Here is an 18,039-nt window from a genome sequence, read left to right as displayed (position 1 = left end):
TGGAGGAGGAAGCGTTCGCAGCAGGGACATAGGCAGCACCTGAGGGATCTTAACTCTCAACAAGTATCCCTCCCTGTGTGTTTTGGGAAATGTTTTGTCCATTTGTCCTCTCTTATGTTCAGACGACTCTCAAGATAGCATTGCTAAACTTAGCACGAGGGTTCCTTGTGGAGCGTGGCAGTTTTTGTCAATGTTCAAATGCTGGCTGCCATTTTGAATCAAGTTGGTGGACTGAAGTGTGACTTGGGCATGACTTCCCATGATTTTCAGCACAATGGGTCCAAACTTTGCTGAGCTCACCCAGCAACTTCATAACTTGATGGTATCAAAAGCCAATGAGAGATCCAGGAGAACCAATGGACCACACACTTCTGTCTGTCTCCCAGAGAAGGTTATCTATCATTCAGGGCAACAAAGGCCATTTTGGTCCCACACCAGAGTCTCAAACCTCTGTGTAAATATTTGCTACTAAGTTCATTTCTGCAAACAGAAGGAACTGCTGAAATAAGATCACAGCAGAATAGATCAGTCCGCCACTAGGTGGTGTGCCAGACCAACAATTAAGAGTACAGAAGATTAAGAGGAATAAAAATAAGAGTGCCTACCCAGAAGGCTTGTCTGGGAAGATGCTCTTTAGGAGCTGTAACTTCCCAGTGTTTTAAGGTGCATGTAATGCTTATATATGTATATGTGTGCACGCACACACACACACACACACACATCATGGGCCAAGCCTAAAGAAGGGCAACACAATTCCTCAAACATCTTTAGTTTGTCACAATTTCAAAATTTCAAAATGTAGATTTTTATTTCACATAGATTAAGACCTGTTTTTCAGAATATAATGGGCATTATGTTTTATTTTTAAAAATAAAAACGGATTTTACACCCACCCCACAGGGCTCAAACATCCAGCCAGGCACATTTTGTAAATATCTTCCAGGTTTTTTTTATAACTTAAGTGGTGTATAAAGGTAAAGGTAAAGGTACCCTTGACCGTTAGGTCCAGTCACGAATGACTCTGGAGTTGCGGTGCTCATCTTGCTTTATTGGCCGAGGGAGCCGGTGTACGGCTTCTGGGTCATGTGGCCAGCATGACTAAGGCTTCTGGCAATCCAGAGCAGTGCACAGAAAGACCATTTACCTTCCCGATGGAACGGTACCCATTTATCGACTTGCACTTGACAAGCTTTCAAACTGCTAGGTGGGCAGGAGCTGGGACCGAACAACGGGAGCTCACCCCGTTGCGGGGATTAGAACCACCAACCTTCTGATCAGCAAGCCCTAGGCTCTGTGATTTAACCCACAGCGCCACCCGCGTCCCTCTAAGTGGTGTATACATTTTATGAAATAAATGAAATGAGATAGCCTGTGAAACTGGGTCCTATCTGGCTGACCAGGGGTGGTGTGTCCCATTTCGCAGCTTGAGGCAAAGTGGCACCCTGCCCTGCCACTGTTCCCGCCATCATCTGGTTATCCAAGAGGATACAAGAGCAAGAAAATACTTTGAAAATTATGTTTAAGTGGCAGTAGACCCAGCTGCAGTTTCCCCATATGAATCATAAGCTTTTCCCAAGTTGCTGGAGAGGGTGCAATGTTCTGGGATACCTGATCCATATGTGGTGGGGCTGTGTCCTGATGCAATCATTTTGCCAAAACATGCTTTCTCTGCAATTCCTATTATAACCAATCACAATTTGATTTTGAATCCTAAATTAGCACTTCTTGTCACTTGAGAGCAGCTCTTAACTGTGAGGTTCCATCTCACATGTCTCTTTTCTCTTAGCTACAGCCAGGATGGAGAGAAAGGTAAATGGTCTATCTAGGTACCTTGCCAGAGGAAAGAAGACAAATGTGGCAGGTCCTGAAGTATGCCAAATCTAGGATGGAAAAGGCTGTCAGATCAGCCAGTGTTGCACAGATCTTGTGTGATAAACATAGACGGTAGCAGCCACTGTATTGGCAAGTCTTCCCTAGATAAAATCCCCCTGTGACATGTACATCCTTTCCTTCTTCCAAGTAGATTTCAGCCTTAAAATTACCCTGAGAGATAGTGTAGGCTGACATCGGGTTGCCTGAGTTAACCCGCGGTCCTCTTGAAGCTCCTCTGTGGGCAAGGAGACTTGTTGCTGAATCCCTGAGATGCAGCCGATCACCACCATCTTAGGATTCCCCCAACCATCTTAAGGCACAAAGTCTGAGCTGAACGAATGCAGCTTTGAGTTCTTTCCCTCCAAGTCGCGATCATGTGATCGCTTCATTGCCTACCCAGCCCTCCAAGGTCTATTGCAAAGAGTCAGTGTTGGAAAGGGCTGTGTGTAGACAACCACACTGGGAAACTTTGTACCACTTATCCTTTATCAGTCCGGGGGTGGGTGGGTGTGTTTCCCAACTGTGCTCTGGAGCATTTGTGTGGCCACAGGAATTTTGGGTATGCACATAGCACAGCAGATGGCCGCCAACAGGGCTTCATGTGACTGGAGTGTGCAACTTAAAAAAAAAATCACTTGGCAAATGATGTGAAGAAGTTTATTGGAAGACAGATGGATGTGGTTAGGGTTCCTGGAAGGTGGAAAGTTTGAAACCCGCTGCTGGGGCAGCACAGAACACATTGCTTTGTATACAGTAGGTCTCAGCTCGAATTTCCGGTATCTCCATTGACAGGTTTTTTAAGACCACTGCTTAAGACTTTGGAGAGCCTCTGTCAGTCGGAGCAGACAGTACTAAACTAGATGGACCAATTTTGACTTGCTAGACAGCAGCCTCGTATGTGGTCAAAGGACTTGATAACATAAGCACATGGCCAAAGGAAAAGGCCACACAAACTTTGACAAAAATCAACTTTTTGCCATGCTACTTTGGCTGCTCCCTCCCCCATTTCCAGGTTGGATATTCCTTTCCCTCACAGGACCAAAACAGCGGTTGATAGCTTGAATATCGTCACACCATTGCGTTGGTTCCCTGCCCAACCCCTCCCTAGACAACACTGGTCACACAGCACTTAATATCTGAGGTCTTTATTTAATTTTATATACAGTGTAAGCCACAGAGAAGCCTGTGACGATCAGACAAGACAAATGTCAATCCCTCTCAACAATTAGCAGCTTAAAATACCTATAAACTACAGTGTTACGTTCACAAGTGTCATTTCTGTAACTCTTCCTCCTGTGCAAGTGAGTTTTTAGTTTTATACTTCTTAAAAAACCACACTTACAGCTATGTCAGTTGCCTACTGATGCACGGTACCACCTGGCATACACAATACAGACACACAGACCTCTTTTAGCCACATTCAGAATTCTCTTAGAAACTGGCAAGCAATCCAGCGAGGGCAAAACACCCGCCTCCCTCCCTCCGTCAGGAGCTGGCTTCTTGGTTTCTACTGCTTGCAGCTTTCATTTCTTACAAGTCCTACCCCCACCCCATGTAGAAGAAAGATCATGACCCAGCTGGCCAATGCACAAACCTACAGACCTCCTCAACGACATCAGGTTTTTAGGTGTCCACAAAGTTGGAATAAACTAATAAAGTAATCACTGTGAACACAATGTTATCACTTGAGGATACACTCAGAACATATGAGGCATCATATGCAATGGTGGGAGGTATGAAAGAAAATCAAAACATGGTTAACTTTTCACTTTAGTAAAAAAAAAAAAAAAAGGCAAATAGGGTTCTTTCCAACCATGTTGTACTCAGAGCAGAGCCACAGAAATTTACAGGCATGGTTAATTTATGCCCATGAATTTCAGTGGATCTACTCTTGAGTAGGACCGAAAATGTTTCATGAAGCATGGTAAGCATGTTAAAATATCACTTATCTTTCCTTCAAGGCAGTCTGCTACATTTATTCCTTTTTGTGATCAGCTGATATGTGATTAATATATTAAACACTTCACCCTTTCCAAATAAGAAATTATATGGAAAAATAATTCCATAACACAAGGAGGTCCACAGCAGTAAAAAGAGCAATAGTAAGAGTAATGTTACACACACACACACACACACACACACACACTCATTCACTGGCAGACACTGCCTTTAAACAAGTCATCCAGGAATGCTTCACCTTCAAGAAAAAGAACACAGCACTTGCAAATGGGATGGGAGTTTTAAAGCTAGTTCACATTTCTGAAATAACTAACATCTCTTAAACAATTTGATGCAGCCACAGCCCTTCAGACCAACAGTAGGGAGAAAATGTATGATCTGCTAACCAAAAAATAAAAATAAAAAAAATACAAATGGCAAAATGACAAGACAGGAGTCAGGTTAGGAGAGTTGACAGATAGGATTCAACAACACAAAGCACTTTTGGCAATCTTTCAGAAATATGATGGTATTGAGAATCACTTATAACTGTAAGCCAAAAGACCTTCATAGAACAGTCCTGGAGATAAGGGGGTCTCTCAATCATTTTCCTTCTGGTAAACAGGACAGTTTGTTTATGGTACACTCAGAATACAGAAACCGTAAACGCATTTTTACAGGGGATGGAATTAAGCGCCACCCCCTCCTTTTAGACTTTAATGAGTAATGAGTAACAAAGTGCTCATTCATCATCCACTTTGTATTGGTTTGTATCCTGGGCTAAACAAATCTCCAGTGAATTCAGAGTACCATCAAAAATCTGAAGGAGATGCCAGGATACGAGTTCCTGGAAGAGGCTCATTTTAAGCACTTCAGAATGCAGACCAAAGCCTGCCCTTGTTGCTTCCTTTAGTATTTTTTTTTTTATGAAATACGGTGAAAATTGAGAAAGGGTGGAGAGTCGGATGCTATATCAAGTAAAGTGGGCATAAACATATGATTCTTGTCATGGCAGATCAGGATAAACGGGAATGGGAATACTAACATATTCATTCTGTATCTGCAAGTCTAGGGAAACAGGAATGTTTGTTTATTTATTTTTTGGCTTGAGTGTGTTGAAACTGGCAATTCCTTAGAAGAACAAGCAGATATTTGCTCAGTGACAATGAGGCGTAATGTTATTAGATTGAGGAACCTGAGTATATAAAGAGCCGTGAATCTGAAAAGTGATATGCTGAATCTCTTGAACCATGACTAGGGCAGAGGGAAGGTTTCTTGCTGCTGGAAGATAGCAATCAGAAATCAAGTCCCATTCAGGAAAGCAAGGGAAATGGTTACGCAGTTCTAGAGGATAAAGCCCTAACAACAAGAGTTCCTGGACTTCCTATTCCACATTATTTTAGGTCACTTGGGCATTGTTAATTTCTTAAGATGCAATACTGACCAAGGGTACGTTACAATAAATTATTGAATTCCAACGATGTAAAACAGACTTTTAAAAAACAACGAACTTGTTTCACAATGAGTACAGTGAGCCAGAATTAAGAATGAATCTGAATTCCAGAAATATAAACCCTATTGGCCAGTGTAAAAAAGAAAAAGGCTCCTGAAAGAAACATGTCACAGTCTTGTTCCAGTCCCAGGACCAGTTCATATGTTTCCAAAAAGGAAAGCAGAGGAACAAGCGGTCATTTCTTATGACACTTCTCCCCTAACTGCATGTCTTGCCCAGGACAACATTCTCTCTCTCTCTCTCTCTCTCTCTCTCTCTCTCTGTCTGTCTCTCTCTCTCTCCGTTTGGGGCATCATCTTGACAGTCAATATAAATGTGGGTGGAGAATGAACCAGCACAAGCCATTGGCAGTTACACTCCCCCCCCCCCATTTCTTGGTAATGTACAACCATCAGTCAGTAAAACAGTACAAAATGTTATTACTTATAGAGGGAAGGAGACTCTTTCCATCACATATGAGAACAAGATGCACAGAAGGGCTCTAAACACAAAAATCCCCCACCAACAGCGAACACTGCCAGCTTGCTAACAGGATAACTTTGGTTTCCATTATCAGGGGTTTATTTGAACAGTAAATTAAATCTGGGAATATCTAAGGGATTGGCCTTTTGATCCGATGTTTCCTTAAGCGTTCACCCTTCCCTTAAAGATACAGGGCAACTTTCAGAACAGACCTGAAGTTGACTGGATGTAGGCTATTCAGCCACAAGCCTAGCTTTGGTATGCAAGAATCTAAACTGAAAATATAAAACCTATGGACTATCAGTGAGATTACGACTTCCAAGTGCCAATTTTATTTTCAGAGCAGAACTTCAGCTCACTCACTTGGCCGTTTCAAAAGTTAGTTTTCATCTCTCCTTACGTCAGACAAGGATTTCTTTACTCTCTGGAAAGTATTCAGTTCTCTATATGTAACAGACCTGCCCGCCACACCTTTAAAAGAAAAAGACACTATGTGAAGACTAAGAGGAGGAGAAAGAGCTCTCTTTGTGATGCTGCGTCGGCAAGTTAGGGAGAATACAAATCACACCTGAATAGGTCTGCACTCAAGATGCACTCGAAGCTGTTTTCTGCCTTCTCCAAAACTGTTTCAGTATCAGACAGCTCACACTTATTCACACATTTCTTCATTTCAGAACATCACTTCTTTATTTTAAAGGAAAACAAAAAGAGAGAGAGATGATGACCCTGCCCACCACTAAGTTCAAAAACAACCCCCAATAAGAATAATAAAAAATCCTATTAGAAACAATAAGGAAGCACTGAGAGTTTGAGTATTACACTCTTCAAGTATGCCATTCGGATTTTTAAATCTGTGACTATACATATATTAAAAAACCGTAAAAGTGCGACCAAGGGCATTTGCTTAAAGTATTTAAAGGGCTACTTCAAAATACTGTAGTACAACTGTGCAGTAACTATGTCTGGCATAACTTGTCCACTTCATATAGCTAGCCAAAAAGTTTAATAGGCCTTGCAGAAAGAGGGTGGTTAGCGGAAGAGGCCAACCCAGCAACGGATCCAGGGACTTCCATGCATTGCTCTGGTCTTCCATTAGAGAAAGCCACCCTGAAGCTATACATTCGGACATGGAATGTGGTCAGGTTTCACAGTAGCATTATGGGATCGTCACGGTGTCACTGTGCACTAGATTAATCTTTATTACGCTTTATGTAACTGTCTTCTCCTCTCCCCCAGCAGGTTTAGTACAGTAGTTCGCCATAATTTAAATTGCCCATTGGTGTGCTCCAAATTGGTGTTTTATTTTTGTACATTTAAGGAAACTTAAAGATTTGCATCCAAAGAGAACCATGCTACATAAAAAGTATCCAGGATTTTTTTTTGCCAAAAAGAGCTCTTGAATAAAATCTAAAAAATACTATTGCCAATGTGTCTCATAGAGAGAAAATGTTATTTTAACTGTAAACAAATTCACACTCTGACACTTTAAAACTTCAGCAGAGGAAGGAGTGGCTGATTAAGCTTTGCCATGCTCACTTGCCAGAGCAAACCAGAGCGGGTAGGGCAACAGCCAGCTCTTCTCGACATCATCTAGGGGGAGAAAAGAACCGTTCCAAGTAGCCAGTGATGGCGTCCCAGTGCTTCCACAAAAAGGCAATGAAGACCACTATAAATAAAGTGCTGAACGTCCTGCTGCGAGTTTTCATGAGGGGGACAACACAGTTGGCCACAGTGGAGACAAAGACCAACAGAACGGCCATGACAGCCAAGAGGATGTTAATTAGTTTGCCCAGGAGGTTTCTGGCAGTGGCATTTTCAAGACCTTCCAACTGGACAACTTGCTGCTGTTGCTGCTGCAGTTCCATCTTTGAGATTCTGGTTTGACATGCCTCCAGTGCCTCCTGTTGAGAGTAAGAGAATGGATCAGTAACTGCACAACACCTTAACTCATGCATATACATGTTGGTTTCATCCAAAAATGGGGAAGGGAGAGAGGCTGGCCTTGTTCTGTATTGCTTCCTACTCAAATGGGTCAAAAACTGCAGTGGGTTCCTGGATACATTTGGTTGGAATCACGCCAGTCTGCTGACAGTGGGATCAGGTGCCAAGGACACGGACGAAGAACTGGTTTTGCATATCCTGAGTCTAAATAAAGTTTGGGAGTTCAATACCTCAGGCATTCCTGCAGCCTTACTCACACTGCACAGGATATGAGTAACACTTGTTGGATTCATGTCCTGTAGCAAAAATTCCCTTCGTGGTGCAGAGCGCATACAGGCAATTCGCAATGCAAACAAGCAGATCCAATGACAATGCAAGTTGCTTATTGCATTTACAACAGTACTTTCACAAGCCTTGGTGGCATGATAGATTCAGCCTCAGTAATAGTAGAGGACAGTGGATCCTACCTGTTTTCCATTTCATGCTTTCATATCACAGGCCACTGTTATAAACAGTGCAACTTTGGGATTGAATGAAGAGAAACAGCTCTTCAGGAAAGGTAGACTAAGGCTAGTTCCCAGCTCAATTTCAGCTACCTGCCTGAACACCACCCCACACATCCCAGCATGAATACTTGTCTCATACCCCTGACCAACAATGGTGGCAGTTTATAATATAAGTGCTCCAGACACTGATGTTTAATTTATGCTGAAGTAGCAACAGTACAGCTGGTGAAAATTGTTTATGATGATGATTATTATTACTACCATTTTTATTGCTATTATAATTACCATTGAACCAGAAGGGGTTGAATGCTCCTCTCTAATTTAAAATCAACACCCTAAACCTACACAGACAGAGGGCCTTCTCGGTAGTGGCACCTGTCCTATGGAACGCCCTCCCACCAGATGTCAAAGAGAAAAACAACTACCAGACTTTTAGAAGACATCTGAAGGCAGCCCTGTTTAGGGAAGCTTTTAATGTTTAATAGATTATTGTATTTTAATATTCTGTTGGAAGCTGCCCAGAGTGGCTGGGGAAACCCAGCCAGATGGGTGGGGTATAAATTATTATTATTATTATTATTACTACTACTACTACTACTACTACTACTACTACTACACACCTGGACAGTTTATGTGGCAGAATTTTGAACACTGTTTCCCCCAGCTGGAATAATAACAACAACCCTGTAAGGGATTACTTTGGCTTTATAACTTGGGTGAATGTGAAACAAGTAAGAAAGTATTTCACTGTGGTCAGGCACTTGTACTTGGGTACTTGTTCTTGGTGTTTATTTTGCAGCTGCAACTCTCCAAGTTCAACTTTTCAGACTTCTGAATTTCAAATACTTGACATACCCAGACCAAAAACTTCCCCCTCCAAACACATCCTTATTTGGGAAAGAAAAAAATGGAATAGGTTGCTTCCTGAAAGGCCTGAGGGGATATACAAAGCCAGCTACTGTTTTTAATTCAACATTTGTACAGATAGGATTCAAATTAGTGACAGACACATCCTGCCATCAGCTAACTGGGGAAAATACTATAAAAAAACTCTTATGCTTCACAGTACTGCATTTTGGCCCAAACACACATGGAAAAGCTTTATTATAGCTTCCCTCAAATATAGAGGCAAACTCTCATTTGGACTCTTGAGAAGGAGAAAGTCTTATTATATGATGGCTGGGAAACTCATTTTTACCAGAAATTTGTTAAGAGTACTGTAGATGGTTAACTGGCTCCTGTTAACAAAGACTCCTGCAGTAAAAACAATGAGATAAATGTAATTCAGAATACTGGGCACAAAATCTGATTCCACTATTAATGGAAATTAAAGCGGAAACTGATATAATCAGTTGACCACTTCCAATTTGCTTGTCACTTTCACCAACCTGGATGTCTCTGGCTCGTTCATAAGACTGATAAGCTATTTTTTCCTCCATGCTGGCCAATTCCTGCTTTAAATTAAGGATCTCATTCTGGTGGAGCTCCGTCAGGTCATTCAGCTGCTCTTCTAGCCGTTCACATCTAGAACAGAGAAATATGGCCGTCAAACATATTTTAAAAGTATCTACTTTGCATTTCTTTGCAAACTCAGGCTGAAAGAGATGACCAACCATTTTGAAAACCAGAGTTGGTGGCAGTGCTGGATTTAGGGGGGTGTGGGCGGTTAACCCAAACAGGGCACTGAGCTGAGGGGATGCAAAATTTTGGCCTCACTCAGGGGGGCCCCATATTGCCAAAGACTGGTGGATTCAATGTGATGGCAGGAAACTCAATACATATTCCCACACCCGTGTAGGTCTTAAAGTGCTCTAAGACAGTAAAACTGAGATTTTCACTGGTAAGCAGCTAAATCTACCTCATTTGAAAGTCCTGTAGATTCTGCATGTTTTATGGACTTTTTAAAATGCAGCTTTAAATTTACAAAGAAAAGCAGGGTTTAAATTTCAAAACAAATTAAATATAGGAAAGTGTATCCTGGAATTCAAGGGTTTCGATTTTCTTTGTGTAGTTTCACATCAGGCTTTAAATTTACTGCTGTTCACATGCACATGCTGTTCATTATGCACGTGAGCATAATGTCATGTGGGAAAAACATAAGTAGGTAACCTTGCACAACTATAATAATATACGTTCAAAAGGAACCCTGGGTTGCCTCATCAACTGTATTCTTGCTCTGACAGGGCTATTCAACATTCTTAAACTCTAATCAGATTCTAAAGAAGTCTGCCCTTCGTGACTGTTTTGAGGCTGCTGCAGCAGCTGGTACAAAACATTATGGATGGCTTCTGGGCCAGGAATCACTTCACACCAACAGCACATATCATGGGCTTTCTATAGCCTTCTAAGCATAAATTTAAAGGCACCCAGTATAATGAACTCAAATAAGGGCATCTCAATTTGTAGGAAGTGCCAAAGAGGTGTCCAAACATGTTCGCATGACAAGGGCCTTTTCTTATTTCTAGGGCTAGTTTCCTTTTCATGACAGCACACTGTTACTGTTATGCAGCCTCTTTAAGAGACAGCATCACTTGCTGCCTCCCCTCTATGCAAATACAGTGGTACCTTGGGTTAAGTACTTAATTCGTTCTGGAGGTCCGTTCTTAACCTGAAACTGTTCTTAACCTGAAGCACCACTTTAGCTAATGGGGCCTCCTGCTGCCGCCGCTGCACAATTTCTGTTCTCATCTTGAAGCAAAGTTCTTAACCCGAGGTAATATTTCTGGGTTAGCGGAGTCTGTAACCTGAAGCGTATGTAACCCGAGGTACCACTGTATAAGCTGCCTAGGTATGTATACTAAAATGGAGGAAAAAAGACATGTCCTGAATTAGCAACTGGTGTGATATTCTTATATTTGCAATTATAAAGGGGGTTGGGGGAGGGAATAGTACTTAAAAGGTAGCATTAGTTGACAAGTGGATCCCAAAACGTTGAGTAGGTTTATATGCAGTTTTCACTGGAGAACATATGGAAACCACTGGCTTACAAGGGAACACTTTGCCACATTGCCTTGGCAATGGAGAAAGGTTGATTCTGTTCAACATCCTTGAAATATTCAGAGGGTCCAGGGGCAGAATTTGGCTTGGGTGAAGCATACCAAAGAAAACACTCTTTCCAAGCCAAGTATTTCCTCCCACCTATGAGTGATAGCTTCATGACAAAGGAAGGATGATTTTGCTCAACATCTCTGCATCACAGGTGCTTTCACAGAGCGAGTGAGTATAAAGGATAGAAGGAAAAATCTGGCTCAGACAAACTGACACTAAAAAGCAAAATTTGGCACAGAGTCCATCTTCCCACCATAGTGTGTAAGAGAACCTTGTAATCTCTGGATGTGGCAGAGCCTCCTTAGCCTTTTCCTGCCCAGAAATGTATTCTGTTCACTGGACAGAAACTAGCTATGTTTGCCTGCCTTTTGCCAATTAAACCACGTTGTTACCTTCTCCTACCAGTGATATTCTTCAACAGCAGAGGAATGGACACATGTACAATCTTCATTAGGGAGGTTTGGGGAGGGATTTGCAGAAAAGGCAGGGGTTAGTCCAACCTGTCAGTATTTTTCTGTAAAGGCAGCAAGCCTCTACCTTGAGTAGAAACCCTCAATGACCCTACAGCACCCTCAGCGCATGCAGGCACTGAAGCTTACTAACATATAGTGGTATTTTGGGTTTATTGTGTCCTATATTGTGAGATTATTGTGTTTTTGGAAACACTGCAGTCTGAGTACCAAGGGGATCAGCTATAAATACCAATATAACATCTTTTTTAAAAAAAATTCCTGCAATTTTTGGCTCTCTCCAAGGCCTTGTATCAGAGGGCAAAGAATAATACCAAATATGTACCATGTTACCATGTTATCAAAACATTCCTTTATTTATGGTGCCTCACTCAGGGAATTTTCTTCCCAAGAGGCTTGCCTGGGGCCTGCATTAATGTCTTTTTGGTGCCAGGTACAGTCCATTTTATTTTCCCATGCTTTGAATTTGATGAGATACTTTAATCCTTCTCTTGTATTGATTGTTTTATAACGTATTTGTTTTTTCTGCCTTGGATATACCCGTTGAAGGGCAATATCAATTCATTAAATGAACTGAAGGTATATGGGCTGAGCACTGTGATGTTATTCAGAGCTGCAATCCCACACACATTTAAGTTCCTTTGAGCTCAGTGGGGCTTACTGCTGAGTAGGTAATGCATGTGCTGCAACTCCCTTAACATTCTGAATTTTAACTGACATTTTTGCAGTACTCTGGGCGCTTACTGCCTCGGTTCCGCAGCATACGTAGATATTTGCCCATGATCTAATAGTTGGGGGCAATTTTAATTTGCTGCAGTGCAAAGAAGACTTGCTGCCTCTGAAGGGGTGCCCAATTTTCTCTTTAATGATGAAACATTCAATGCTCCCGTTAGATGTCACAGCACTGCACCACCGATTTAACATCTATAGGACACCCAAGACGTAAATTGATTGGAACATGCCATAATGATTTTTTAAAGCTGGTTGTTTTGATCTAGCAGTAAGAGGTATCAAACCCAGCATTTCACCTGAATCGTAGAAGTGGAGTTGGAAGGGACCATGAGGGTCATCTAGTCCAACCCCCTGTAAAACAGGAATCATTTTGCCCAACTTGAGGCTCGAACCCATGACCCGGAGATTAAGAGTCTCATGCTCTTACTGACTGAGCTAGACATCTTCTGTTCTGACGTAGCAAATGCACACCTTTGTATACAAAATAAAAATAAAAATCGTCTGTGTGGTACAGGATGTGCCTGTATATTTTGTGGTTGGCATAAGTACCCACTGTTCTAAAGCGCCACATAATATGCATCACTTTTTACATCATGATTTCAAATTGAGACTATAAGAGAAGTCTCCAAAACAAAGTTCTGCATATCACAAGCCAGCAAAGCACTAAATGACTGGTCTTAAGGCTATCTTGGTAGACTAGAATTAAACAGCAACAGAATGGAGATCAAAGGGATTAAACTTGTAAAAACTGAAATACAAATGCAGCACAACACACTAATTGAGCTTCTAAGATGATCCCATGAAGACTGGCAGTCTGTGAGTGAACCGAGTGCATCTAAGCTATCTATTTTTCGCTCTGTAAAGAAAGCTTCAGGCATAAATTGTAACAAGAGAGACTCAGTAGAAACTGTTGACAGCACATAAAGTCCTGTTTTATCAAGTAAACATCAGCTATATTCTCAAAGCTATTAAGCAACAGGCTATTTTGGAGTTTGGTCTCACTGATAAAGGATCGATTGCAAAAAGAACAACATGCAGATAGAGCTGGATTACCAAAGGGGGATGTAAAAGGAGTGGCTAATCAGTCTGGACTATGAGGCCACATCAACTGCCCAATGGACAGGAGGCACAGCTTCTGCCAAGGCTTCTAATAACTTCTGACACTACAGCACAGGGCAGAAGTGACTTGCGGAAATCATACTGTCATCAAAAAATGCTGGCCGGGTGGAATGGGAGGGGGGAATCAGAAGATGAGACAGCTCTAGCAGCACCAAGTCTCAGCGAACAAAGGCAACTACAATGCCATCAGCAAGAAGGCAGGCTGCAGACAAACAGGGAATGATAAACAAACTACATAGAGCAGGAATCGCTAACACAGTGTCCCCTAACAATCACAGGACTCTAATTCCCATCAGCCCTAGCTAGCATGACCAACGGACAGGAAACTGAGGTTGAACCATCTATGAAGGTTACCACACTGGCTACCACTGCATTGGAGAAATAAAAATTTGAACAGGAAACGGCACCCTTTGGTATAACCCCTTGACTTTCATACTGGGGTCATTTTTAAACACAAGAATGGAGAAATGCCTGCCTTGAACTCCCATACCGGTTCTACCTATGGCCGTCAGCAAACTACCATATGCTTTCTTGGCATCAGTTATCACTTCATCAAGGCCAAGGGAGAGCCCTATCTTTTGGGTGTCTTAAAGTGGATTTTACTAATCCCTCAGCAAGGAACCTTACACAGTAAAAACGGCAATGAGAGTTAACGAAAAAATCTTTTGACGCAATGCTCTTTGTTTTATCTTCAATGCTATAATGGCAGTAACAGCTACAAAAGCTGCCAGAAAGGGAACTTCCACACTACTGAGGGGAAGGAGGGAGAGGGAAGACAGCATGAACCTCCTTTCTGTTAGGAAACATAACTATTTATATAAGCAACTTTTCCTTATAAACAAAGTAGAGGATGGCGGCCAGGTATCTGCCAAAACTGTGTCTAGCTATAGAATCTTCCTGACAGAGGGGCTCTGCAAACACACATAGAACTCAGACGTGTGACTGACATAGGAAGTTGCCTTATACAGATTCAGACTATCTAGCTCAGTATTGATTGGCAGTGGGTCAGACTGGGGTCTCTCCCAGTCATATCCTGAGGTGCTGGGGGCTGAAACTGGGACCTTCTGCATGTAAAAGAGGTGCTCTACCACTAAGCCTAGGCCCTTCTTACCATTTTATGGTGCATAGGAGATAAGATATATTTGACAACAAGTGTACTTTTTCCCCTCCTTGCAGTTTAATGCTACAGATATCAACTATAAACTGAACTAGTTTAACACATAGAAACATAAAGAATAGCAGAGACTGGCATGCAGGAAACTGTGGCTTTAATTACTAGCATTACTAGTTAAAATTACCTTAAGTAGCAGGATTAGGAAAGACTTGAGAGCCTATGAGCCACTTCTGGGAACAGGTAACAATGGCCTAATGAGTGTATACCAAGATGTCTAAAAGCTAGTTTCATGTGATACAGAATGGTGATGAGGAAGAACTCTTGGGATAATGTTGTTATTTTGCAATCAGTTAAATATCTCTATCTTGATTGCTTAAGGGTAATGATATTTTAACACTATCTTTAAACCCAATGAAGCAGATATAACCTCAAAGTTACAAATACAACAAAGGGAATAAAAAAATTACACTCTGTGCTTCAATGTCTGCAAATGGCAAAAAAAGCCGTCAAAACCAATTAGTGCTGCCTAAAGGTATATCGTATCCTAAGACCCATATGCCAAATGATACAGTGAGTTATTTTATTCAATAATAAAACACGGCCCACTCATGCTTGCTCTAAGGCTGAACAAATACTATCAGCATAATGTTGTATAATTAGGGCCCTCCCAATTTCAATATGGAGTCATGGGCCAACAAGTCCAAATATCTGACTTATTGGTTTTTTTAATATGTAACTCAAGGTACAACTTTTTGGAGGCAACAAAAGAACAGCAACTACCAATATCATAATAATAGACAGGGTGAAGCATTCTCCAAGATTTGGTGGCCCTGAAGGTATCACATACCTTTAGAGAAGCATAGCACTGAAGCCTGCAAAGTGCATTTTGTTAAGTGTTGGGTGACTACAAGACCAGTATTACAACTACTGCACTGGCTCACAGCTTCCAGAGTAAAGTCCTAGCTTTGGCCTTTAATTTTTTTTGCAGCCATAGAACATTCTTGCTCCTAGAACCCTCTGCCTTCCACCCTCTCCCTCTATGTAGATCATCGGAAAAGGTTGGGCTCAAAAAATCCCTCATCCAACAGGATGAGGATTTTGGGATGGGCAGGGAACTGTAGCGCAGGGCTACTTTGGTTTCCAAAACTGGGACAGACACCCAGAATGCATGTGCTGTGAAAAGTAGCAAGCTGAAAGAGGTGAAGGTCTGGAAGAAGAAACCTGCACATGTAGAAGGGGACAATTGTGTATGTGTATATATATTACGGATGCTGCCTGATACCTGTGAGATTGTTAGCGCTGAATGAATGCATGCATAAAAGGGACGCGGGTGGCGCTGTGGGTTAAACTACAGAGCCTAGGACCTGCCGATCAGAAGGTCGGCAGTTCGAATCCCCGCGACGGGGTGAGCTCCCATTGCTCGGTCCCTGCTCCTGCCAACCTAGCAGTTCGAAAGCACGTCAAAGTGCAAGTAGATAAATAGGTACTGCTCAGGCGGGAAGGTAAACGGCGTTTCTGTGCGCTGCTCTGGTTCGCCAGAAGCGGCTTTGTCATGCTGGCCACATGACCCGGAAGCTGTACGCCAGCTCCCTCGGCCAATAAAGCGAGATAAGTGCCGCAACTCCAGAGTCGGTCACGACTGGACCTAATGGTCAGGGGTCCCTTTACCTTTATATATATTATGGATGCTGCCTGATACCTGTGAGATTGTTAGTGCTGAATGAATGCATGCATCTAGGTGTGCTTTAACATCAGTAGTATCAGTGAAAAGTTAGACTGAAATTCTCACCGGTATCTTTCTTCCTGCAGAGCCTGCATTATCAAGGAATAATCCCTCTGATAGTGAACCTTAAGGTTCTCAAAAGATTCCTCCAGCCGTCCTTGCATCTCTCTGATCTCTTGAATCTCATGCAGTATTGCATCAAACCCTGAGCTCTGCATATCCAGAGTGTTCGTTTTGGAGCTTGGTGCTCCCACAGGGATCCCTGTGGTGCTGTTGGCCCCCACAGAGCCTGATGTGGCACTGGAGCAATCGTCCTCGCTGCCATATTTGGGGCTTGACTGAAAATTATGAACACCTAGAGTTTTCCCCCCAGTCCCATCTTCTTGACCTTCTTCCAAGGAGTCCTTCAGATTAGCAATATTGTCTGCACTCCCAAACCTGTTCCTAATGAGTGAGGCAATCTCCCGGGGTTTGGAGACGACAGCTCCTGCTGCCGAATGGGTTGCTTGGGAGAAACTAGAAAGTCCACCCTTAACACTGTCTACCACTCCTTCGCTGAAGCCAGTGACCTTTGCTCCCACATCTTTCAGCCCCTGGTGCATATCCCTCAATACATCTTTGGGCTGTCGAGGGATACCATTCTGTTCGATCTCTCGCAGCTTCCGATGGTAGTGCTCTAGCTTCTTCTGCAACTGGAGGATTGTCTGGGCTGACTTCTGGTTCTTCTTCTCAAATACCTGCTTGATGCGGGCACTCTGTTGCTTGTCCGCATTATTGGCTAGTTTTAGGTATTCTGCCACATTGTCATCCCGAGCTGTTTGCTCTATTTTGATCTGCTCAGTCAACTTCAGTATTTTTTGTTGCAGGTGGGTGATGGCCACTTTTGTGCGCTGAGGATCTGGCGTTCCATCAATGGAATCTGCGTTGATGCTGCACTCTGTGCTTGAGGCCACTGCACTGGATGTTTGTGCTAGACTGCTTACATCTAATCGCTCAATCTGGGGAAAGAATAAGAAAGTGAACATTACAAACTGCTTTAATACCATGCAGCCTCCACTCAAAATGCACTTTGCTTCATTTAGGAAGCAAAAATATACTTATTCTTCTTATTATTATTATCTTGTTTCTTTAGGTATTGTTCTTCAATATTCAGGTGAAACCTCTAAATCAGTGAGAAGAATACCAGCAAGCCTCTCCAGTTTTTGGAGAACTTAAAAGGATGAGGGTCAAGAAATTTCATCCAGATGCTAGCTTCGTGAAGAGCAAAGGAGTTAACTGTCCTGGGTCATATGTATTATCCTGTACAACAGAGAGAGTAATGTGATACTTCCAAAAGCTCTATATTTCCAGCACACATAGCAAGCACAGTAATAGTATATATAGCAAATAAACCTTTTAAGTAAATTCAGTCTCTTATTGTGTGACTGTGTGTTCATGCTTCCTTTCCACATACAATCCTGGGCCAGCACGGATCCCAATCTGTTGTAAACCACTTTGTGAAACTTTGTTTGAAAAGCAGCCTATAATGTTTTAAAAAATAAAAAAATATAGTTGGAATGTGGGGGCCACATCCCCCAGAACAGGAGTATGCTTGTACAAAT

General features: G+C 42.2%; 1 protein-coding gene across 6 annotated transcripts in view; it reads right to left on the bottom strand.

Annotated features, from left to right (window-relative positions):
• Positions 1 to 3,001: 3,001 nt before the first annotated feature.
• TMCC1 (transmembrane and coiled-coil domain family 1) overlaps positions 3,002 to 18,039 on the bottom strand; it is a 106,614-nt gene continuing 91,576 nt past the window's right edge. For all 6 annotated transcript variants that reach the window (XM_080995525.1, XM_080995526.1, XM_080995529.1 and 3 more), the window contains 3 exons: positions 16,505 to 17,436; positions 9,621 to 9,756; positions 3,002 to 7,686 (listed from right to left, as the gene is read on the bottom strand). In XM_080995525.1, the coding sequence (XP_080851651.1) occupies positions 7,372 to 7,686; positions 9,621 to 9,756; positions 16,505 to 17,436 (1,383 nt within the window). In that variant the 3' untranslated portion in view covers positions 3,002 to 7,371. The remainder of the gene's footprint in view (positions 7,687 to 9,620; positions 9,757 to 16,504; positions 17,437 to 18,039) is intronic.

The sequence above is a fragment of the Podarcis pityusensis genome, assembly GCF_964106645.2.
Source record: "Podarcis pityusensis genome assembly, chromosome: 2".
Taxonomy (NCBI): domain Eukaryota; kingdom Metazoa; phylum Chordata; class Lepidosauria; order Squamata; family Lacertidae; genus Podarcis; species Podarcis pityusensis.
The sequence above is the reverse complement of the archived record's forward strand: the minus strand, read 5'-3'. Positions and strand labels throughout refer to the sequence as shown.